The following is a 22,218-nucleotide window of genomic DNA, read 5'->3' as shown; positions in this document are numbered from 1 at the left end:
AGCCACCCCGTGTACTTGGTAGCAGTACCTGTCACGGAGTGGAATCCCCCAATCAGGGAGAAATATTATAAGAGCAACAATAGTAATAACCATAGATGCTGCGGTTATGGAGCAAGCCTACAAGAAGCACCGAAACATGTACACAGCCTACACTGATTACCGCAAGGCCTTCGACTCCATGCCTCATAGCTGGCTAATAGAGGCACTGAACATCTACAAAGTCAGTCTGATCATGACAAGATTCCTAGGAGAAACGATGCCAAAATGGAGTACCAGCATTAAGGTTGAAAACATCACAACCAGGCCAATCCCCATCAGTACAGGAATCTTTCAGGGAGATGCCCCGAACCCATTGTGTTTCTGTCTAGCACTTAACCCACTATCCACCATGCTCAACAGTAGCAAGTATGTATATAACCTCAAAGAAGGAAGGAAGAACCTGTATACCCTCACCCACCTGATGTACATGGATGACATAAAGCTTTATGCGGGAACCGAGAAGCACCTCCAATAACGACTCCAGATCACCGAAGAATTCAGCAATGATATTAGGATGGAGTTTGGTCTAGATAAATGCAAGACCCACGGATTGCATCAGAGAAAATTAGTCAACTGAAACTACCAGCTGCAGACTGGTAAAGAGATCGAAGCCATTGCAGAGGGAGAGACCTACAAATACTTGGGATTGATGCAAGCTCAACAGTTACAGCACAATGAAATTAAGGCTTGCTTGACCGACAAACACCATCAAAGACTCAGAAGCCTGCTGAAAGCTAAGCTGAATGGAGGAAACACAGTTAAAGCCATAAACGCCTATGCAGTTCCAGTGCTAACATACTCCTTCAGGGTCATAGATTGGACTAACACTGAGCTGGAGGATATCATGAGAAAGACAAGAATGATGATGATCAAGAGCTGCCAACACCACCCGAAATCTCCCGTGGAGACACCGAAAATTGCTTCTAATGCCAATTTGTCTCATTGAGCAACAGAAGACGATGATAGTTATCCTGAAGGATTACTTCCAGAAACACTCAGCAGCACTACAGCAGACAATAAGGAAGATAGGCAAGCGGTATACCCTACTCAATCTAAGCGAGGAGTCTCTCCCCCCAAACCAGGAGGCACAAATGAAGCTAGAAAGATGGGCAGAGAAGACACTCCATGGCAGACACTACAATGATCTCCATTAAGATCACATAGATAAAATTGCTTCCAATGCATGGCTCACGAGAGGGCCACTCTTCCCCAAGATTGAAGGATTCATGCTCGCCATCCAAGACCAGGTAATCAACACTGGGAACTATAGAAAAATACATTGCCAAAGAGTCTGGAGTGTTCGATGACACATGTCGACGATGCCACCTGGCCTCAGAAACAATCCAGCATATCACTGCGGGATGCAGGGTGATCACCCAGACTGAGTTCGCCGATAGGCATGAACAGGTAGCCAGGATAATACATCAGAAGCTAGAAAGGAAATACCAGTTGATCGAAGAAAGTGTACCATACTAAAAGTACAAACCCCAGGCAGTACTAGAGACCCCAACCCACAAGCTGTACTGGCACCGTGCCATAATAATGGATAGGACAATCCTTCACAACAGACCGGACCTAACCCTCATGGAAAAGAAGGAAAAGGCTACCTATCCGATTGACATAGCAGTACCCAACACTGTCAACCTGCAGAAAACCCATGGGGAAAAGATCAAGATGTACACGAACCTAAGACAGAAGATCAAAGAGATGGGGGTATATGCAACAAGTAACGACCATTCTGATCATCGTGTCAGCCACAGGTATGGTGCCAAAGACCCTACATAGCCTAGCAGCAAGAGGTCTCCCAGTTAACACCTACAAGGAACTCCAGAAAGTTTCAATCCTGAACATGTGTAGGATAAGCTGAGTTCCTCGACCAACAGTAAAAAGGATAGGTGGAACAGGACTAGGGTACGTTTGCCAGAGCCAAAGGTTGATGATGTTATAGAGCGGATATCGTCTTTTTTTAAGGGCACAAAAGGTGATATTCTTGTACACGTTGGCACTAATGATATTAAGAGTAGGAGACCGGCAGAATTACTTAACAAGTACAGGTCACTGTTGAAAAAAAGCCGTGAATTAAGGTTGAATTTGAAAGTGTGTGCAATTCTGCCCAGGAGGGAGTATATGATGAGAGCCTTGTTGATCAATTCGCCCTGAAAAGATTATGTAAGGCTCAAGGGGTAGAATTTTTTTTCAGCCTGGTCTGAACTTGCTAACAGGAGAGACTGCTTCTACAGAGATGAGATACACTTAAATAGAAAAGGTGCAAGAATATTTGCTGATGCTATCGAGGCAGTGTTAGGTGGGTCGGAAAACTGCTAGCTTGGAGAGGATACAAGGACTAACAGATTAACATTAGCCACTGGCAGAGGTGAAAGTGATTCTTGCACTGCTTCTATTGAAATGAGCAGCAGCCTGGAAAACAAGATGCAGGGTATTTTAGAGACTGCTGGGAGTCATTGCGGTACAAGTAAACACATGGATTGTGTTAGGGTAGCTAAGGATAGGAACAGGTGCATGTATACTTGCATGTACACCAGTGCTAGGAGTTTGGTAAATAAAATTGAGGTATTGCTCAAAACATCAAAGGCAGATATTGTTGGGATATCAGAGACGTGGTGTCACACAGAAATAAAGAATGCAGAACTGGAATTTGGGGAATACAATGTGTACAGGAAGGATAGACAGAATAGGAAGGGAGGAGGGGTTATGCTATTAAACACATAAACTCCAAGAAACACATAAAAAACACAATATAAGAAACACAATATAAGAAACACAATATAAGAAACACAATATAAGAAACACATAAAATCCAAGGAAGTGAAGCCAGTCGACAGTGAAGACAGTGCAGTGTCGAGTCAGTTTGGTGTGACATAACCATTGGGAAATCAAAATTGAGAGTAGGAGTGTGTCATAGGCCTAATGACTCTGATGAGTATAATAAGAGTCTGTACAGGGAAATAGTATGGGCCAGTAAATCAGAGAGTCGTATAATGTGGGATTTTAATTTCCTAGATATTGGCTGGAATTTGTGGGTTGGTCACTCACACACTAGCAAGGTTTTGGGCATTTATTGGATGATTGTTTTCTACATCAGCATGTTCGGGAGGCAACTAGAGGGAGTAATACTCTTGATCTGATTATCAGTAGTTATTCTTCATGCATTAAGAATCTGCAGATAAAGGAACCACTAGGTAGCAGTGATCACAGTGTGCTGAAGTGGGATTTACTCAAAGAGGTAACTTCCATCATGGGTAAAGGGAAGAGTTTTTGCTTTCGTAAAGGAAGACTATGTTGGTCTGAGACAGTATTTAAATTTTATATGGTGGGACCAACTGATGATGTTCCCAGCAGCAAATTCAAAATGGGAAACATTCAAAGAATTAATCTTGGAAGCTACTAGGCTTTACATACCAACTAAGAAATATTTTTCAAGGCTTAGGCCTAATGGATGTCAGATGAACTAATGAGACATATGACAGAGAAGAAAAATGCATGGGATACATATAAATTAATGGGTGACATGAAAGCTTATGATATATATAAGCTGGTCTGTAACCAAGCCACAAAGGAGATTAGGCAGGCAAGGGCAGATTATGAGAAATCCTTGGCAAAGGACGCAAAGAAAAACAGAAAAGAGTTCTTTACCCATGTAAACTCTAAAAGGAAAGGGATGAATCAGATTGGTTCACTGGATATTGATGGTTCAACTGTTGATAATTCTGCTCAGGTGGCTAACAAACTAAATGAGTATTTTGGATTTACATTCACCCATGAGGAGTTATTCAGGGAGGGGAATGCCAGAGGTAAGTTAAACTCTGGCAGTGAGCTAGATGATTTTATAATAACTGAGAGGAAAGTGGAGGAGAAATTGTTGAAGATAAACATAAAAAAGGTACCCAGAGTGGTTGGGATATATCCAGTTATATTAAAGGAGGCAGCATAGGAAGTAAGCAAACCATTAGCCATAATTATGAGAGCTTCTTTGGGCTCAGGGGAGGTACCCATGGACTGGAGAGGTGCAAATGTGACCCCAATTTACAAAGGAGGATCAAAGGGCGACACAAATAATTATTGACCTGTTAGTTTAACTTCTGTTCCTGGAAAATTAATGGAGGCACTTTTGACTTCCGTCAAAAGGATGTCAGAAGGATTTTGAAGAATCTTGATGCTAAGAAAGCTCCAGGTCCCGATGGTATTTCTCCACTTGTTCTCAAAACTTGTGCTCCTGAACTTACTTCTATTCTTTGCTGCCTTTTTTCACTTTCTTATTCCAAAGGTGTTTTTCCTTCTGCTTGGAAATTTGCTCATATCACATTCAATTATCATCCCATTGCAATTACTTCTACTCTTTCTAAAGTAATGGAGAAATCAATTAACCGCCAACTCTTAAACTACCTAGAAACCTTCCGTCTGATTAACGATCGTCAGTATGGATTCCGTCAGTGTCGATCCACTGGTGATATTCTGGCTTATGTTACCCATTTATGGACTAATTCAATGGAAAGGTTCGGTGAAACCCAAGTAGTTGTTCTGGACATCTCAAAGGCTTTCGATCGTGTTTGGCATAAAGGTCTTCTAAAGAAGATTCCATCTTATGGTTTGCCAACTGTTTTTAGTAATTGGTTATCCAGTTTTCTCTCTGATCACTGACCGAGGGTGATGGTAGATGGCTCTCTGTCTTCTAACTTCTCCACTAATGCCGGTGTTCCCCAAGGTTCAGGTTCTTTCCCCCCACTCTTTTCCTCTTGTGTATATTAATGACCTTCTTCCATTGACTGGAAGTCCTATCCATAGTTTTGCTGATGATAGCACATTGCATTCCACTTTCCATTTTGAGAAACCTTGTCCTGCTCAATCAGCATCAATTTCTTGAAAATCTGCTACCAATTCCTTAAATGCCGATCTTCAGGTAATTCTCCAGTAGGGCAAAGACAACTTAGTTGATTTCAATCCTTCTAAAACTCAGTCTTGTCTTATATCTCGCAAAAAGGATTCTTCTGCTCCTATGCTTATCTTTAGTGACACTCCGATTTCTAGGCAAAATGATATATCTCTTTTGGGGATTACCCTGACTTCTAATCTCTCTCTCTTGGCACAAGCACATTACAAATATTGCTTCCTCTGCAATTAAAAACTTGGTTTTCTCTTTCGCTCTCGGTGTTACTTTTCTTCCAAACAGCTGCTCACTCTGTATAAATCGCAAATCCGCCCTGCCATGGAATATTGTTCCCACATCTGGGATGGTGTCCCCAAAACCTCTCTCAGACTTCTTGATTCCATTCAGAAGAGGGCAGTTAGGTTAATTAATGATTCATCTCTAACAGAGTCTCTCCACTCGCTTTCTCATAGATGTACTGTTTCTGCTGCATGTCTCTTCTACAGATACTTCCATTGGCACTGTTCTTTTGAATTGTCTTCTATAATTCCCGCTCTCTCTTTCAAAACAGTCCGAACATGTGCCGCGACCAGCCAACATCCATTTACTGTTTAACTTCAAACTCACAGAACCAACTTTTCATCTTCCTCGTTTATTCATTCAACTACCGTTTTCTGGAACAACCTTCCGTCATATATATTTCCTGAAAATTACAGTCTATAGAAGTTCAAGTCCAATGGCAACAAATATTTTCTTTCGTCTTCCCAACCTCCAACCCAAGCATGGCTCTAAGTACTGTAGGTTCTAATACCTCTCGTGTTTGGGGTTTACATAAAAAAAAAAAAAAAAAACTTGTGAAATTTTGTAACTAAAAATTAATCTGTTTAATTCTCATACCATGATCCAAATGATCCGTGGTATGTATTTGTAAAACTAGAGATCAAGATCATGGACCAACATATATTGAAGATTGGTTTTTATGTTGTTATTATATTTGAATTCAGCTGAACTTAAAAATTAATCAAATTGTTGAAATGGCTTATGAACTATATTAGTTTAATGTATTTGGTTTGTTTAATTTATTCTAGGAGGAAATGTAGGTGATGTATTCATGGTTCAATTTGATCAAGGAAAACAACATACAGCCTCATCCCAGGGAGCAGTTTTGCTTGCCCGTCCATTGGACCATGAGACACGCGAATATTATAATCTTACCATCAGTGTTACAGATGGTGTCCATAGTGTTTTCACAGTGGTAAGAAATTTAAAAATCCTAAAATTTCTGTAGAAAAATATATCCATGGTGCTTTGAAGTGTAGTGGGATGTCACCCTGGTTCATTTTAGAAGCAGTATAGCATTAGCATTAGTAGAGGCATATGATGCAAGAAAGCAAGCTTATATAGCATCAGGATAAAAAAAAAAAAATAACCTTCCCATTCCTTCCATCCATCTATTTATTCCAAATGTTTGTCTAGTTCTGTCTTCCAAATGTTTGTCTAGTTCTCCCAACTATCAACGACCCACTGGCTCAAGGCGAATTTCGCACATCTATTCTAGAATTCTCTTTCCTCAATTTCAATTTATGCCCCTTCAGGTGAGTAATCTGAGCAAGTGGAAGAATCCCATTAGCATTGAGCTTGCTCAATCCACCCAAGGCCTTATACACCTCAATTAGATCACCCCACAGGTGCCTAATCTCCAGAAGTTGCAATTTGCAGAATTTAAGCCTTTCTTCGTAACTAACCCTTTATTCCACTCACCAACTGTCTTTCCTCAATTTTAATTTATGCCCTCTAAGGTGATTATTCTGAGCAAGAGGAAGAATCCCATCAGCATTCAGCATGTTCAAACCATTCAAGGCTTTATACACCTCAATCAGATCACCTCGTAAGTCCCTAGTCTCCAAACACTGTAATTTGCAAAATTTAATCCTTTCTTTGTAAGCAGCAGCCTTTCACTGCTGCTGCTCCTGCCCACTGTAGCCAGGTCAGGAGCAGCAGTGCGTAGCACACGCTTCTTGATTAGACCGGGGGGTTCGAGCCCGTGCCTACCAAATATAGAGGATACAGAAAGGTCAGGGAATGACAACCGCATATCCCCGGAGCAATATGGCCTTAGTTGCTAATGCTCCTAAAAAATAAAAATAAAAAAATCTTTGTAAGAGCAACAATTTGTTCCATTCACTTACCTTGTTGCCCTTCTCTGTACTCGTTCCAGCAGCTCTACATCTTTCCTAAAATGAGGCCTCCAGACCTGTATACAGTATTCATGGTGTGCCCTGACCATTGCCTTATACAAGGGGATAATCACCTCCTTATGCCTGCTAGAAAAATTCCTGTATATCATTGACAAGACACCATGAGCTAATCTTGTAGCCTTTTTGCTCTACTCAGAAAACTTCTTATCTGACTGCACAATTACCCCCAAGTCCTTTTCATTCTCCACTACCCTGAGTGTAGTACCACCCAGTTGATACATTACTCTGGGGTTACTGCTACCCATATGCAGTACTTTGCATTTGTCAGTGTTAAACTTCAGTTGCCACCTCTCAACCCATCTGCTCAACTTTTCCAGATCTTGTTGCAGTAATGTACCATCATTACTGTCATTAATACCCTGCCAATCTTCGTATCATGTGCAAACTTAGACATAAACCCTGATATACCTTCACCAATATCATTGATAAATACAGAAAACAACAATGTGTGCAAAACCAAACCCTGGGAAACTCCACTAATAACATTAGTCCATGAAGAGCAGTGTCCATTGATAACCACTCTGTCTTCTCTCACTCAACCATCCCTTTATCCATAGCAGCAGTTTGCCTCCAATGCCACACTGCTCCAATTTGTGCAACAATCTTCCATGTGCAACAGTATCAAAACCCTTCCTAAGATCCAAATATATGATATCAAAGTTATTCCCTGCATCCAGTTGCTTTATGACCACATCATAGTATCCGTTCAGATTTTTTAGACAAGACTTCCCCTTAACAAACCCATGCTGGGTCTGAACTATAACTGCAATCTTGTTTAGATGATCCTGCATTGCTTCCTTAACCAGTGAGTCCATTATTTTCCCTGGAACAGAAGTTAGACTAACAGGTCTGTAATTACTTCTGTCACCCTTTGATCCTCTCCCTTTTGTGAATTGGGATGCATTTGCACATCTCCTCTGAGTCCACTGATGCTTTCATAATTATGGCTAAGGGTTTTCTTACTTCCTTTGTTGCCTAATTTAATATAACTGGATAGATCCCATCCACCCCAGGTGTCTTTTTTATGTTTAACTTCAACAATTCCTCCACTTTGCTCTCAGTTATTACGAAATCCATTAGTTCCTGTTAGAGTTTGATGAACTTCTGGCATTCCCTCCTTGAATGCCAGAAGTTGATCACGTGTGAATGTATATGCAAAATGCTCATTCAATTTATTAGCTACCTGAGCATGATTTTAAACAGACAAACCATCCATTTAAGCAGAACAATCTGATTCGTCCCTTTCCTTCTAGAATTTACATAAGTAAAGATTTCTTTGCTGTTTTTCTTTGCAACCTTTGCCAAAGATTTCTCGTAATCTGTCTTTGCCTGCCTAACCTCCTTTGTGACTTGATTACAGACTAACCTATACCTGCCATAGGCTTCTGTGTCGCCTGATAATTTATATGCATCCCACGCATTTTTTTTTCTGTCTCCACCTCATTAATTTGAACAGTATTGCTTAGTTGATATGAAAAGCCTAGTACCCTCCAAGATTAAGTCCCTGTAGGCTTCTCATTTAGAATTCACCATTGGTAATGTAATCAGTTGATCCCACTGTATAGAATTTAAAAACTCTCTGAGACCACTGTAGTCACCTTTACGAAAGAAAAACCCTTCCCCTTACCCCTTTTTTCTGTCTCCACCTCATTAATTTGAACAGTATTACATCTTTAAGTAAAACCCAGTTACATCTTTAAGTAAATCCTACATCAGTACACTGTGATTACAGCCACCTAGTGGTTCCTTTATCTGCAGATTCTTAACGCATGAAGAATCACTGCCGATAATCAGATCAAGAGTATTATTTCTTCTGGTTGCCTCTCAAATATGTTGCTGTAGAAAACAGTCATCCAATAAATCCACAAAAGTCTTGCTAGTGTGTAAGTGACCAATCCACAAGTTCCAATCAATATTTGAAAAGTTAAAATCCCCCATTACAAGACAATCTGATTTACTGGCCCACTTTATTTTTCTGCACAACTGTTCATTATACTCATCACAGTTATTAGGCCTATAACACACTCCTTGTCTCATTTTCCCTTTCCCAGTGCTTATGTCACACCACACTGATTCAACATTGTACAAATTTGTATTGTCCACCAATGTCAGTTGGATGCACTGCCTTAAATTTTATGTGTTTCTTAACTAACAACATAACTCCTCCTCCCTTCCTGTGCTGTCTATTCTTTTTGTGCACATTGTACTCCCGAAATTCCAGTTCTGCACTGCTTATATCCATGTGGCAACATGGCTCTGATATCCCAATAGTATCCGTTTTTGATGTCTTGACCAGCAGTTCAATTTCATCAAATTTGTTTACTGTACTCCTAGCATCCTATTTGAAGGTATGGGCTTGATTTTTAGGTCATATGACTACTTTTTCGTGGACTTTAAATTGACTCAGGACGTGAAGCTTATAAACCATTCCACTTCAAGTATTATGCACTGGTGTATATACGAGGGTTGATTAAAAAAATATGTAGATCAACAACCTTGTTCAGTTTGGAAACTGAGCATTGTGGTAGCATAATCATTTCTATTTAGTATATATGTTGTCTTTATTGTATATTGTTTCATTGTTGTGCAATGAATTGTTTTGCGAAGTACTAATTGCTCTTGAAATCGAAGCAAAAATTTGTGTTATTGTTTAATAAAGAATGTGTTAAAGTTTTTTGTTAAACTGAAAGAAACTGATAAGGAGACACGAAATGATTCAAGATACCAATTCAAGACAGACCCAGTGCTTTTAAAAGATGTGGGGAAGTGTTTTATGAATGTCCACTACTTGTTATGTTATTTTTGTTATTTGATTTTTAGGAGCATTAGCAACTAAGGCCATATTGTTCTGGGAAAGTGGTGGTCATTCCCTGACCTTTCCACATCCTCCGTATTTGGTGGTGACGGGCTCGAACCCCGGTCTAATCAAGAAGCATGTGCTACGCGCTGCTGCTCCTTCCCACCTGGCTACGGAGGCGCTGTAACAGATGAGAATGTTGCAAGAGTGAAACTACTGATTAAAGCAGGCAAGAGTCTACAGTGTAAGAATTAGTAGCAATTGAATATTTGCTTTGAATGGTGAGTCCCAGTATTACAACTGTGGCAATAAACATGTACTGCATTTGTGCAAATGAGTTCCACGCCCTTTCTACATGAGCAGAAAGACAGGCAAGTTGAAATTTGTCAAAATTCATGGCACTGGTGAAAAAAAAATAAATGTTTGTTTTTTATCATCACATTTAATTGTCACTTATGAAAAATCGTAGATGTGATATCATGATCCACAGTCCAAATGTTGGAATTATAAAATATTGGAATTATTCCAAATAGATGAACCTCAGTCCAAATATTGGAATTATAATGAGCCCCAACCAAAAAATATTCCGTAGTGCTCAAACTGCCAAAAATTTATTCTGGTGATTCCATTTTCTGATAAAGAAGTACTTTTTAGCACTCACTTCGTACAACAAAATCAAAGTTTAAACAGTTCTTGTTATACTAACGTATTCTGAGTGCATTTAGATGTGAATACAGCCACTCCCCCACTTACATAAGGGTTGCATTCCGCGAAACTCTATGTCAGTTGAATTTTACATATCAGAATTTCCTTAAATGCTTATGCAGCACTCACAACTATGCGTGCTGAATTTGATTGAAGCAAAAAAGAAATGTTTGACAAACATGTAAATAGAATTATTTATTCAATTTTTTTATCTCATGTGCAGGAAAAATTACAAAAGTGTACAAAATTACAAAAATTTTCAAATTATAAAATTACAAAAAGAGAGAGGAGACAGGCATAACGTCATCAAGTTTTACCTTTCGAGCATCGTTACCAGAATTAACTCTCTAGCTGATAAGCATGCCACTGCAGAAGTTGAGGGCTATGGAGATTTAGAAGGGGTTTTTTCCAACACATAACAAAATTTCTTTGCAGCTGCAGAACTGGCAACTTCACCACATACTTTAATGTTTTGAAACGAGCGTGATGCTTGAACCTATTAAACCACCCATTGCTTGCCACAAACTTGACTTGGGGTTCACTGTACTTATCCTTAATATCTTCATAAATACTTCTTGCTTTTGCTTGAATGGCCATTGGACTCCGGGGTACTTGCTTCTGAATCTGATTTCCACCGATATTATTAATAGCTTTCCATCTTCGATATATCACCTGAATGCTGTTTTGGGATCACTGTTGATCTTAAATGTGTTGATCCTTTAACAAGTTCTTTTATACGCACACTGTCCTTTGAAATAGCATTCACTGTCGAAGCAGCGAGACATAATTCCATGCAAGAGATGATAAAGATTGCCCTATGTCGTACTTCTTAATTAATCATATTCATTTCTAAATCAATTTTGTTTCATTTCCTGGCACTGCCAGCACTTGCATCAGTTCCTTTCCCTTCGCCATGGTAATAAGTAAATAGGAATGAAGAGAAGATGCTGAAAATTTATTTGTTTTTTTTTTATGATTGAAGATTTCAGTGAAGGGGAACATTTTAACTATAAAACTGTAACGTAAAAACCCACAGAATTCCAGTTATCAGTATTATTGCAAATGCAATAAGATTGAGCTTACTACCCATTTATAATAGATTGCACTAACAGAAAGGCCCGATAAACTGCAAATTGTTTTTATTGTTTTATGGTAGTGACCTCCAGAAATGTGTTTTAGAAAAATATCACAAAGTCATTCAAAATTGATTCTTATAACAGAAGATATAATAACGATAAAAGTGTAGTGCAGTTGCCATTATAAAAATTACCTTTTTTGAGAGATAAATAGCTTAGTTTTGTAGCAAAAAAATTTCAACTTCCCAAGGTCTTGGAACAAATTACCAAAAAAAAAAAAAAAATCAAAGTGTTATTGGGTTCACGATATCTCCGTTTATTCCTACGGGATGCAAAATATCTATCCACGATTTTTTTAAGTTTGCACCTGCCGGAAAAAACTTACATGAAGTCGAATTTCTATAAACCGAGTATTACGTAAGCCAGGGAGTGCTTGTATTCACAAAAAAAAAAAAGACCCAAATTTAAAAAACAAAAAACACAATAAATTCATTCTTTTACAAGATAATGCAAGACTGCATAACACCCAGGTAACAATATGCCTTATTATGCATTGACAGAGCACACCTTCAGAACACATTTTATTTCCTGTACTATAATCCCTATGAATTTTTGGGCTTTTCCAACCCTTAAAAAACATATATGGAGGCAAAAATTCCCCAGCATTATGGAAGTGAAAACTACCTCATATGCTGTACTAAAAACACTTAAAAAATGATCCACAGTGCATCTTTTAAGCATTATTGACACACCACTGTAAACAGTGCATAAATTGCCAAGGATGCTATTTTGGAAAAAAAAAAAAGAAGAAAATAAAAAATAAAAAAAAAACTAATTCAAGGACTAAAGATAATGCTAAATTACAGCTATAGTGCTGATATTTTTAAATCTCCCCTTATCTTGTAAAAAGAGACTACTTTTCATTTCTTGCTTAGTATTAGATAATTCTGATTCTTTTCAGTTGAGATATTGTATATTTTGTAATATTAAAGCTTAATATTGCCACAGCAATAAGCTTACTACGCCGAAAAGGACAATTAACATTGGCGAATGGAATGTTCGAACGGGGCACCACGTTGGACAAAAGGAAATCATTGCCCACGAACTACTTAGGTGCAAGATATCAATCGCGGCATTATCCGAATTAAGGCTCACCGGGTCTGGAACGATGATCATCCAACCACCAGCACCTAACGAAGCGGTTATGCTATTCTACTCTGGTGGTGAGAAACGAGAAGCAGGAGTGGGCTTTATGGTCGATGCTCAGGCCACCAGTAGTGTGATCGCTTTCCAACCAATATCGGACCGCCTGGCAGTCCTTACTGTCAAGGGCACCATCAAGACCCATATTATCTCCGCCTATGCGCCAACTGAGACTAGCCTGGACCCGACCAAGAATGACTTCTACAACCAGCTCCAACATACGCTGGATTCAATTCCGCAGACAGAAGTGATCATCCTCGCAGGGGACTTTAATGCCCATATTGGCGTGGACAGATCTGGTTGGGAAACAACAATGGGCAAGTTTGGCCATGGGAAGATCAATGACAACTGCTTACGTTTGTTGTCCTTTGCCGCATCTAACAACCTGATCATTGGAAACAGCCATTTCCAGCACCCTCAAAAACATCAACTTACATGGCGAAATCCATCTGGCAAGGACTCAGCAATCCTGGACTACATTTTGATCAATGCCAGATTTCGCTCATCACTCATGGACGTTCGTGCCATGAGGGGACCTGATTGCGGATCTGATCACTACCTCATCCGGGCTAAGGTGCAGCTCAAATTACGGCATGCAAAAAGATCATCTCGGTCAGCCAAGCTGGACTGGAGGCAGCTAATGAATGCATATCAGATCGCCCTATCCAACCGCTTCGAGATGCTGGCCGTGCCCGAGGATATAAATGAAGAAGAAAAGCAGATCTCTGATGCCATCCTGGAATGTGCCAAGCCCCTATGTCCACCTGCCTGACGTCGAACGCAACCATGGCTATCAGACGAGTGCCTCGACCTCGTGGACAAACGGAAACAGGCAAAGTTGGTCGACTTTGAACGGTACCGGCAGCTAAACCGAGAAGTCCGACAAAGAATGACAGCAGAAAGAGAAGCATACTGGAATCAAGTGGCAGACGATCTTGAAGTGGCGGCATCCAAAAACGAGTACCGCACTCTCTACCGCACCCTCAGATGTCTGAGTGGAAAGACCAAATTGACTAGTGACAACATCAAGAATGCTGATGGGACCTTCGTGCGATCACCATCCGAATGCCTGCAACGGTGGAGTGAATTCTTCAAAGATTTGTATGATCACCGCCAGCAACAGCACTCTCGATCGACCCCCCTGAGGTCTCCATGGTCGATGTTGAGCCTACGGTAGAAGAAGTGAAAGCAGCCATACAATCCCTGAAGAATGGCAGGGCACCAGGAGTGGACCAAGTCACCACAGAAGCGATCAAAGCCGGGGGAGATGTACTGCTTCGCCGACTACACTCACTCCTCAAAACCATCTGGTGCACTGAACAAATTCCGTTAACATGGAGGAAAGCCATTATCGTACCGATCCACAAGAAAGGTGATAACCGGGACTGCAAGAACTACCGTGGCATCAGCCTCCTTTCCATCATCGGAAAGATCTTTATGAAGATCATCCAGTCAAGACTGCAAAAACATCGCGAGCAAACCAGTCGAGAAGAACAGGCAGGATTTAGACCCGGGCGAGGATGCTGTGATCAAATCTTTGCCATTCGTCAGCTGATGGAGAAGAGGATCCGATGTGGACAGCGAACCGTCATTGTTTTCATTGACTTTAAGTCTGCTTTCGACTGTGTCCACCGGCCTGCCTTATGGAAACTACTAGAGGTTGAACATGTACCTCGAAAAGAAAAGTCATCACACTCCTCCAAACTGCATACAACGGTTTAACCAGCCAGGTACGCATCCAGAACGATTTATCTGAGGAATTTACCATCCAAACTGGAGTCCGCCAAGGGGATGTAGCCTCCCCGTTGCTTTTCAACATCGTGGTCGACGCCATTATGAGGCAAGCATTCAGAAACAGACAGGGCATACAATATGACAAGGATCACTATGTGACTGACCTGATGTTTGCTGATGATAGTGCTATCCTTGCCGGTAACGACGCTGAAGCCACGGACATCCTCTACGACATTGCCCGCATTGCCCGGCCATACGGTTTGAAGATCAATGCTGGTAAGACAAAGGCCCTGACAACAGATGGGTCGCAAGCCACCATCTATCTCGAAGGCGTCCAGATCGAGCAAGTGCAGGACTTTAAATACCTTGGGTCGCTGGTCCAGGAGAAGAAAGTTGCATCCACCATGGAAATCCACAGCAGAATTGGACAGGCGGCCACTGCGTTCGCCTCGCTCAAATGGTGTCTGTGGAAGAGGACCAACATTTCCACAAAGACTAAAATCCGACTCTTCCGGACTTTGATCCTGCCCATTCTTCTTTACGGATCGGAAACATGGATTTGTCTCAAGTAAGATTTGAACAAACTTGAGGTATTCCATATGCGATGCCTGCGGCAGATCTTGGGCATCTCTCTTCGTGACCGCATCACTAATGATACCGTCCGCCCCAGATGCCAACAGCAACCAACCATTGCCGACCAAATCCAGAAGCGAAGGCTCAGATGGTTTGGCCACGTATGTAGAATGGGCACGAACAGAATACCATCCACACTCCTTTGGAGACAACGACCCACCAAATGGAGCATCCAACAGACCGCGCCTAGGAAAACTTGGCCAAGCAAGTGGAAGATGACTTGAAGAGCCGACGTCTCGACCTTAACCAGGCCAGGACTGAAGCCATGGATCGTAAGGTATGGAAGAACATCACAGAGCAAGTCCGAAACCCTGCGGCACCTACAGCAGCATACTGGTTGCGTGGCCAACCGCCTCCCCCAGCTGCCAGCTAAGGACCAAAGAAGAAGAAGAAGAAGAAGAATATTAAAAGAAGAGTTAAAGCACTTTTAATGCATGTGAGCTAAATATCTGTTTATTCCCAATTGGAAATTATATACAGATGGAAACCAAACATTTTTTGATATATACCATCATGAGTGATTGTGTGCTGTTGCTGCTTCTCTGTTACAATGGATAGAATACTTTGATAATTAGCATACAAATGATGTATGTGAAATCTTTGGCCATTTTGATATATGTGATATATAATATTGATATATGTGAGGAAACTCAAACTTCCAATTCAAGAAAATGTGTGTTTATAGCGGTTTGTAACCTTTTGGTTCCGCTGTAGCTTTCAGAATACCCATGAACACCGTTACTTGAAAATTATATATGATTGTGGGGTTTACTGGTTGTTATACTTTTGAGTCAGGCATTCTCACATTTCTCTTTAACTCTGCTCACACCTTTTAGGAATACAGGCACCTAATTAAGAAGCACTAATCTGATATTTTTATCAATTAATTCATTTTGCTGAAGAACCAACATAAAAAACTTGACCGTGCCTAGTGTTGATAAAATTAGCATTAGCAAAGGCTAATGATGCAAGAAAGCAAGCTTATATAGCTTCAGCCAAAAATAAAACACACACACTTCTCATTTCACCCATCCACTCACTCGAAACGTTTGTCTAGTTCTGCCTTGAATCTATCTAAGCTATTAACTTCTACAATGGCAATGAAAGTTTTTTCCAGCTATCAACCACACTCAGGCTAAAGGCAAACCTCCACCATCTATCCTACAACTGTCTTTCCTCATTTTGAATTTATGCCCTCTCAGGCGATTATTCTGAGCAAAAGGAAGAATCCCATCAGCAGTGAGCATGCTGAAACCATTCCAGTCTTTATACACCTCAATCAATTCACCTTGCAGGTGCCTAGTCTCCAGAAACTAATTTGGAAAACTTGAGCCTTTCTACATAAGAGCAACCCTTTGTTCCATTCACTAATCTTGTTTCCCTTCTCTGTACTCCCTCAACAGCTCTACATCCTTCTTCAAATGAGGCCTCCAGACCTGTATACAGTACTCAAGGTGTGGCATGACCATTGCCTTATATAAGGGGATAATCACCTTCTTATCCCTGCTAGAAATATTCCTGTATATCCTTGCCAAGACACTATGAGCTACTCTTGCAGACCATCTGCACTGCTCAGAAAAATTCATATCTGTCTGAAAAATTACCCTCAGGTCCTTTTCGTTCTCTACAACTGTCAGTGTAGTACCACAGAGTTGATACATCACTCTGGGGTTGCTGCTTCCCATATGTAGTACTTTACATTTGTCAATGTTAAACTTCATTTGCCACCCCTCAGCCCATCTGCACAACTTTTTTTTGATCCTGTTGCAGCAGCGTACTGTCATTAGTGTCCTTAACAACTCTGTCGACCTTCAGGCGCCTCCGTAGCCAGGTGGGAAGGAGCAGCAGTGCATAGCACACGCTTCTTGATTAGACCGGGGTTCCAGCTCGTCGCCACCAAATACGGAGGATGCGGAAAGGTCAGGGAATGACCACCACATATCCCACAGCAATATGGCCTTAGTTGCTAATGCTCCTAAAAACCAAATAACAAACAAACTGGCGACCTTCGTATCATCTGCAAACTTGGACATTAAGCTTGATATACCATCATCAGTATCATTTATAAATACAGAAAAAAAAAAAAACAATGGACCCAATCTGAACCCTGAGGGACTCCACTAATAACATTAGTCCCCGATGAGCAGTGTCCATTGATTGCCACTCTCTGTCTTCTCCCACTCAACCATCCCTTTATCCATAGCAGCAATTTGCCTCCAATGGCACACTGCTCCAATTTGTGCAGCAGTCTTCCATGTGCAACAGAATCAAAAGCCTTCCTAAGATCCAAATATATGATATCAAAGTTATTCCCTGCATCCAGTTCCTTTGTGACCACATCATAGTATCCAATCAAATTGGTCAGACAAGACTTCCCCTTAACAAAACCATGCTGTGTCCGAGCTATAACTGAAATCTTGTCTAGATGATCCTGCAGTGCTTCTTTAACCAGTGCCTCCATTAATTTCCCTGGAACAGAAATTAAACTAACAGAATTATAATTACTTGTGTTGCCCTTTGATCCTCCTTTGTGAATTGGGGTCACATTTGCACATCTCCTGTCCATGGGTATCTCCCCTCAGTCCTATGAAGCTCTCATAATTATGGCTAAGGGTTTGCTTACTTCCTTTGCTGCCTCCTTTAATATAACTGGATAGATCCCGTCCACCCCGGGTGCCTTTTTTATGTTTATCTTCAACAATTTCTCCTCCACTTTCCTCTCAGTTATTACAAAATCATCCAGCTCACTGCCAGAGTTTAACTCACTTCTGGCATTCCCCTCCCTGAATAACTCCTCATGGGTGAATGTAGATGCAAAATACTCATTTAATTTGTTAGCCACCTGAGCAGGATCATCAACAGTTGAACCATCAATATCCAGTGGACCAATCTGATTCATCCTTTTCCTTCTAGAATTTACATAGATAAAGAACTCTTTTCTGTTTTTCTTTGCATCCTTTGCCAAGGATTTCTCATAATCTGCCTTTGCCTGCCTAATCTCCTTTGTGACTTGGTTACAGACCAGCTTATATCTATCATAGGCTTTCATGTCACCCATTAATTTATATGTATCCCATGCATTTTTCTTCTCTGCCACATGTCTCATTAGTTTATCTCAACAATATCTAAACCTTGAACAATATTTCTTAGTTGGTATATAAAGCCTAGTAGCTTCCAAGATAAATTCTTTGAATGCTTCCCATTTTGAATTTGCTGTTGGTAACATCATCAGTTGGTCCCACCGTATAGAATTTAAATACTGTCTCAGTCCATCATAGTCGCCTTTACGAAAGCAATAACCCTTCCCTTTACCCCTAATGGTAGTTACCTCTGAGTAAATCCCACTTCAGCACACTGTGATCACTGCCACCTAGTGGTTCATTTATCTGCTGATTCTTAATGCATGAAGAATCACTGCTGATAATCAAATCAAGAGTATTCCTCCCTCTAGTTGCCTCCCGAACATGCTGATGTAGAAAACAATCATCCAATAAATCCCCAAAAGCCTTGCTAGTGTGTGAGTGACCAACCCACAAATTCCAGTCAATATCTGGGAAATTAAAAAACCCATTATAAGACTCTCTGATTTACTGGCCCCCTCTATTTCCCTGTATAGTTTCTTATTATACTCATCAGAGTCATTAGGCCTATAACACACTCCTACTCTCAATTTTGATCTCCCAATGCTTATGTCACACCAAACTGACTCGACACTGCACTGTCCAGCAATGTCGACTGGCTTCACTTCCTTGGATTTTATGTGTTTCTTAACTAATAGTATAACTCCCTCCTCCCTTCCTATCTTGTCTATCCTTCCTGTACGCATTGTACTCCCCAAATTCCAGTTCTACATTCCTTATATCTGTGTGACACCACATCTCTGATATCCCAACAATATCTGCCTTTGATGTTCTGAGCAATACCTCAAATTCATCAAATTTATTTACCAAACTCCTTGCATTAGTGTTCATGCAAGTATACATGCACCCGTTCCTATTCTTAGGTACCCTAACACAATCCATGTGTTTACTTGTACCATAATGACTCCCTGGAAGCCGACTGGGCTAGCCAGGTGGGTGAAGTGCCTGCCTGGCAACCCAATGGTCGTGGGTTCGAATCCCGCCTTGGGCTTGGATCAGAGTAAAATGCAAAAACCTTGGGAGGTGCATTATGGGCACAGAAGCCGATGTGCCAACAACTAACAAAAAAAAAAAAAAAAAAAGACTCCCAGCAATCTCTGAAATACCCTGCACCTTGTTTTCCCGGCTGCTGCTGATTCCAATAGAAGCAGTGCAAGAATCACTTTCACCTCTGCCAGTTGCTACTGTTAACCTATTAGTCCTTGTATTCCCCCAAGCTAGCAGTTTTCCGACCCACTTAACACTGCTTCGATAGCATCAGCAAATATTTTTGCACCCTTTCTATTTAAGTGTATCCCATCCCTGTAGAAGCAGTCTCTCCTGTTAACAAGTACAGACCAGGCGAAAAAGATTCTACCCTTGAGCTTTGCACAATCTTTCCAGGGCCGAATTGATCGACAAGATTAGCTTGCTTTGGTAGAACTGTAGTTATTTGGAAGAAATAATATTATGTGTGAGCTAAAAGCTTCCAGGCTGGAGCAATGAAATTAATTTAGACTTGTGCTAGTTATAAGTTGACATTGTATCATTCAAAGTAGTGTTCTGTCCCCTCCAGAGTTCATATGTCAATCATCCCAACACTTCTTCCACTGTTTGATGCAGTGGGACTCCTGTTTCTTGTTACCCTCCAACACTTTCTGTGATTCAGCTTGAATCTGCATAATGTCTGTAAATCTTGCTCCTTTTAATTGCATTTTCATTTCGGGAAACAGGAAGAATAGGGAGTGTGAGAGACCATCGCCATTTTGTTCTTGGCTAAAAACTGCTGAACTGACAAAACCATGTGAAATGGCACCTTTTCATGATGCAGAAACCAATCCTGAGTGCACTATTTTTCTGGGTTTTGTCTCCTGACATCCTCCCTCAAACTCCTTAGGCCTCCATTGTAGAACTATTGATTTATGGTTTTGTCTGGCAGAAGGAACTACTGATGAATAATTCTCTAATTTGAAAGAAAATAATCAGCATTCTCTTGAGTTTGATCTGACCTACCTTACTTTTTTTTTTGGATGTGGAAATTATGGAATTTTCTACTGTTTATGACAAAATTTTATGCAAATTTGTTTTTCCTTAACATCTTCCATCTTACTTGGCTGCAAAAATCACAAGGCATGTAACCAAAACACACTTTAACACCAATTGCACCACATCCCATCAGTACAAAACTCACCATACCAATTCACAGTAAATTACAGGAAACCCTTGATTAGTGCGGTTAATGAATCCTTGAAATATACAGCACGTATTAAAACCGTACTAATCAAACTTAAGAAACAATGGGAATAATTATAATGAATCCTTGAAAATTATGAAATTGTAAAAATATATTTTTTCTTACTCAATACGTACCTATAATGCACTGCATAATTCTTAAATTATTAAGGAATAAATTTAAAAAAAAGATAGTATGATTTAAATTTTATTTTTTGCAAAAAAAACTTATCTAACTTCAATTGAACAGTGATGGCTTTCTTCCTTTCCTCCATGATTTTGCGATAACAATCAATTTGCTTATCTAACCCTCAACGAACGTTCATGCTTCTCTCTGCATCTGGATCAATCTCTAGTATGAGTTCTTTTGGTTTTTAAAGTGTATTAAATAGTTCAAGTTTTTTTGAATGAAATTTCTTTGGGAGCAAATTGCTTTTCTTCTGCTTCATTTTCGTCTTCTTCCTCGTATGCATGTTGATGCTCAATTTCAAGATCGTCGTTACTTAAGTCTTTTGAATGCGATTCCAATAATTCTCTAACGTTTTCTGAATCTACTTCCTCAAAGCCGAGGTCTTTTCCAATTGTAGTAATTTCATCAATAACTTTGTTGACAGGATTAATGAAACCGCAAAAATCATTTGCGCATTCAGGCAAAAGATTCTGCCAGACAGCTCTCATGCAGCTGTTCGTCATTTCTTCCCACGATTTGTGTATGTTCTCAACTGCTTCTTTAATATCATAATATTAAAGAAGTTTAATATTAATAATAAAAGAATAAAAGAATATGAGTTACCAGAGCAAATTTCAATTTCAGAGTGGTATGGGGTGCTGCTGTCGAGCATTTTGGAGTCGATTCCCATTCATTTAAGTTAGAAGACCCTGGTGAGTGCGTGTTACGTATTTGCCGCTTTAGGCGCCGTTGTGAGTTGCCAAGCACCGCAAGAAAAAAACAGCGCACTAATCAAATTTGATAACGCATATATTAAGGGGATAGTATCAAAAAAATTTTTCGCACTAATTAAAATCGCATTGTTCAAAACCGCATTAATCAAGGGTTTCCTGTAGTTCAGTGATATCTATTAGCACATTGCCATATTACACATAGTTAGCACTCCACACGACCAGCCCAGAAACTTTTGGTTTGAATCTTCCATAATCCATTTATAAAACTCTTAAGATGTACAACACAGTAGGTTGTACACATCAGTGAGGGCAGTTGTTCGGCAAAAATAATTTTGTGTATACTTTAAATTGTCTATAAAAAATGGTTTAAAATTGCCTTAGCAGTATTGAATGTTGTATGCAGTTACCCCTGTGTAGTCCATAGGGTAGATTTATACTCCTGTGTTTTGGACATTTAAATGCAAAAAGCCAAGTATGCTGGGCTTTCCTCTGCAGGCCAGGAACATTTCAAAGTATGTATTGGCACTAATCAAATATATTTACTTACAGTTCCAATGTGACAGTTGTCATTAAAAGTTGTATTTTGGTTTCTTTCAGAGACATCACTGTTTTTTATTTTTATTTTTATTTTATT

General features: G+C 40.1%; 1 protein-coding gene across 8 annotated transcripts in view; it reads left to right on the top strand.

The window, feature by feature from the left end:
* LOC150081977 (fat-like cadherin-related tumor suppressor homolog) overlaps positions 1 to 22,218 on the top strand; it is a 1,021,521-nt gene that overhangs the window by 547,856 nt on the left and 451,447 nt on the right. For all 8 annotated transcript variants that reach the window (XR_016547261.1, XR_016547260.1, XM_090379029.1 and 5 more), the window contains one exon: positions 6,013 to 6,179. Coding sequence is in view for 6 of the 8 variants with exons in the window: in XM_090379029.1 (XP_090235155.1) it covers positions 6,013 to 6,179 (167 nt within the window). In the remaining 2 variants the exon portion in view is untranslated. The remainder of the gene's footprint in view (positions 1 to 6,012; positions 6,180 to 22,218) is intronic.

This window comes from Mastigoproctus giganteus, chromosome 8 (genome assembly GCF_048544385.1).
Source record: "Mastigoproctus giganteus isolate SK-2022 chromosome 8, ASM4854438v1, whole genome shotgun sequence".
Classification (NCBI taxonomy): Eukaryota; Metazoa; Arthropoda; class Arachnida; order Uropygi; family Thelyphonidae; genus Mastigoproctus; species Mastigoproctus giganteus.
The sequence above is the reverse complement of the archived record's forward strand: the minus strand, read 5'-3'. Positions and strand labels throughout refer to the sequence as shown.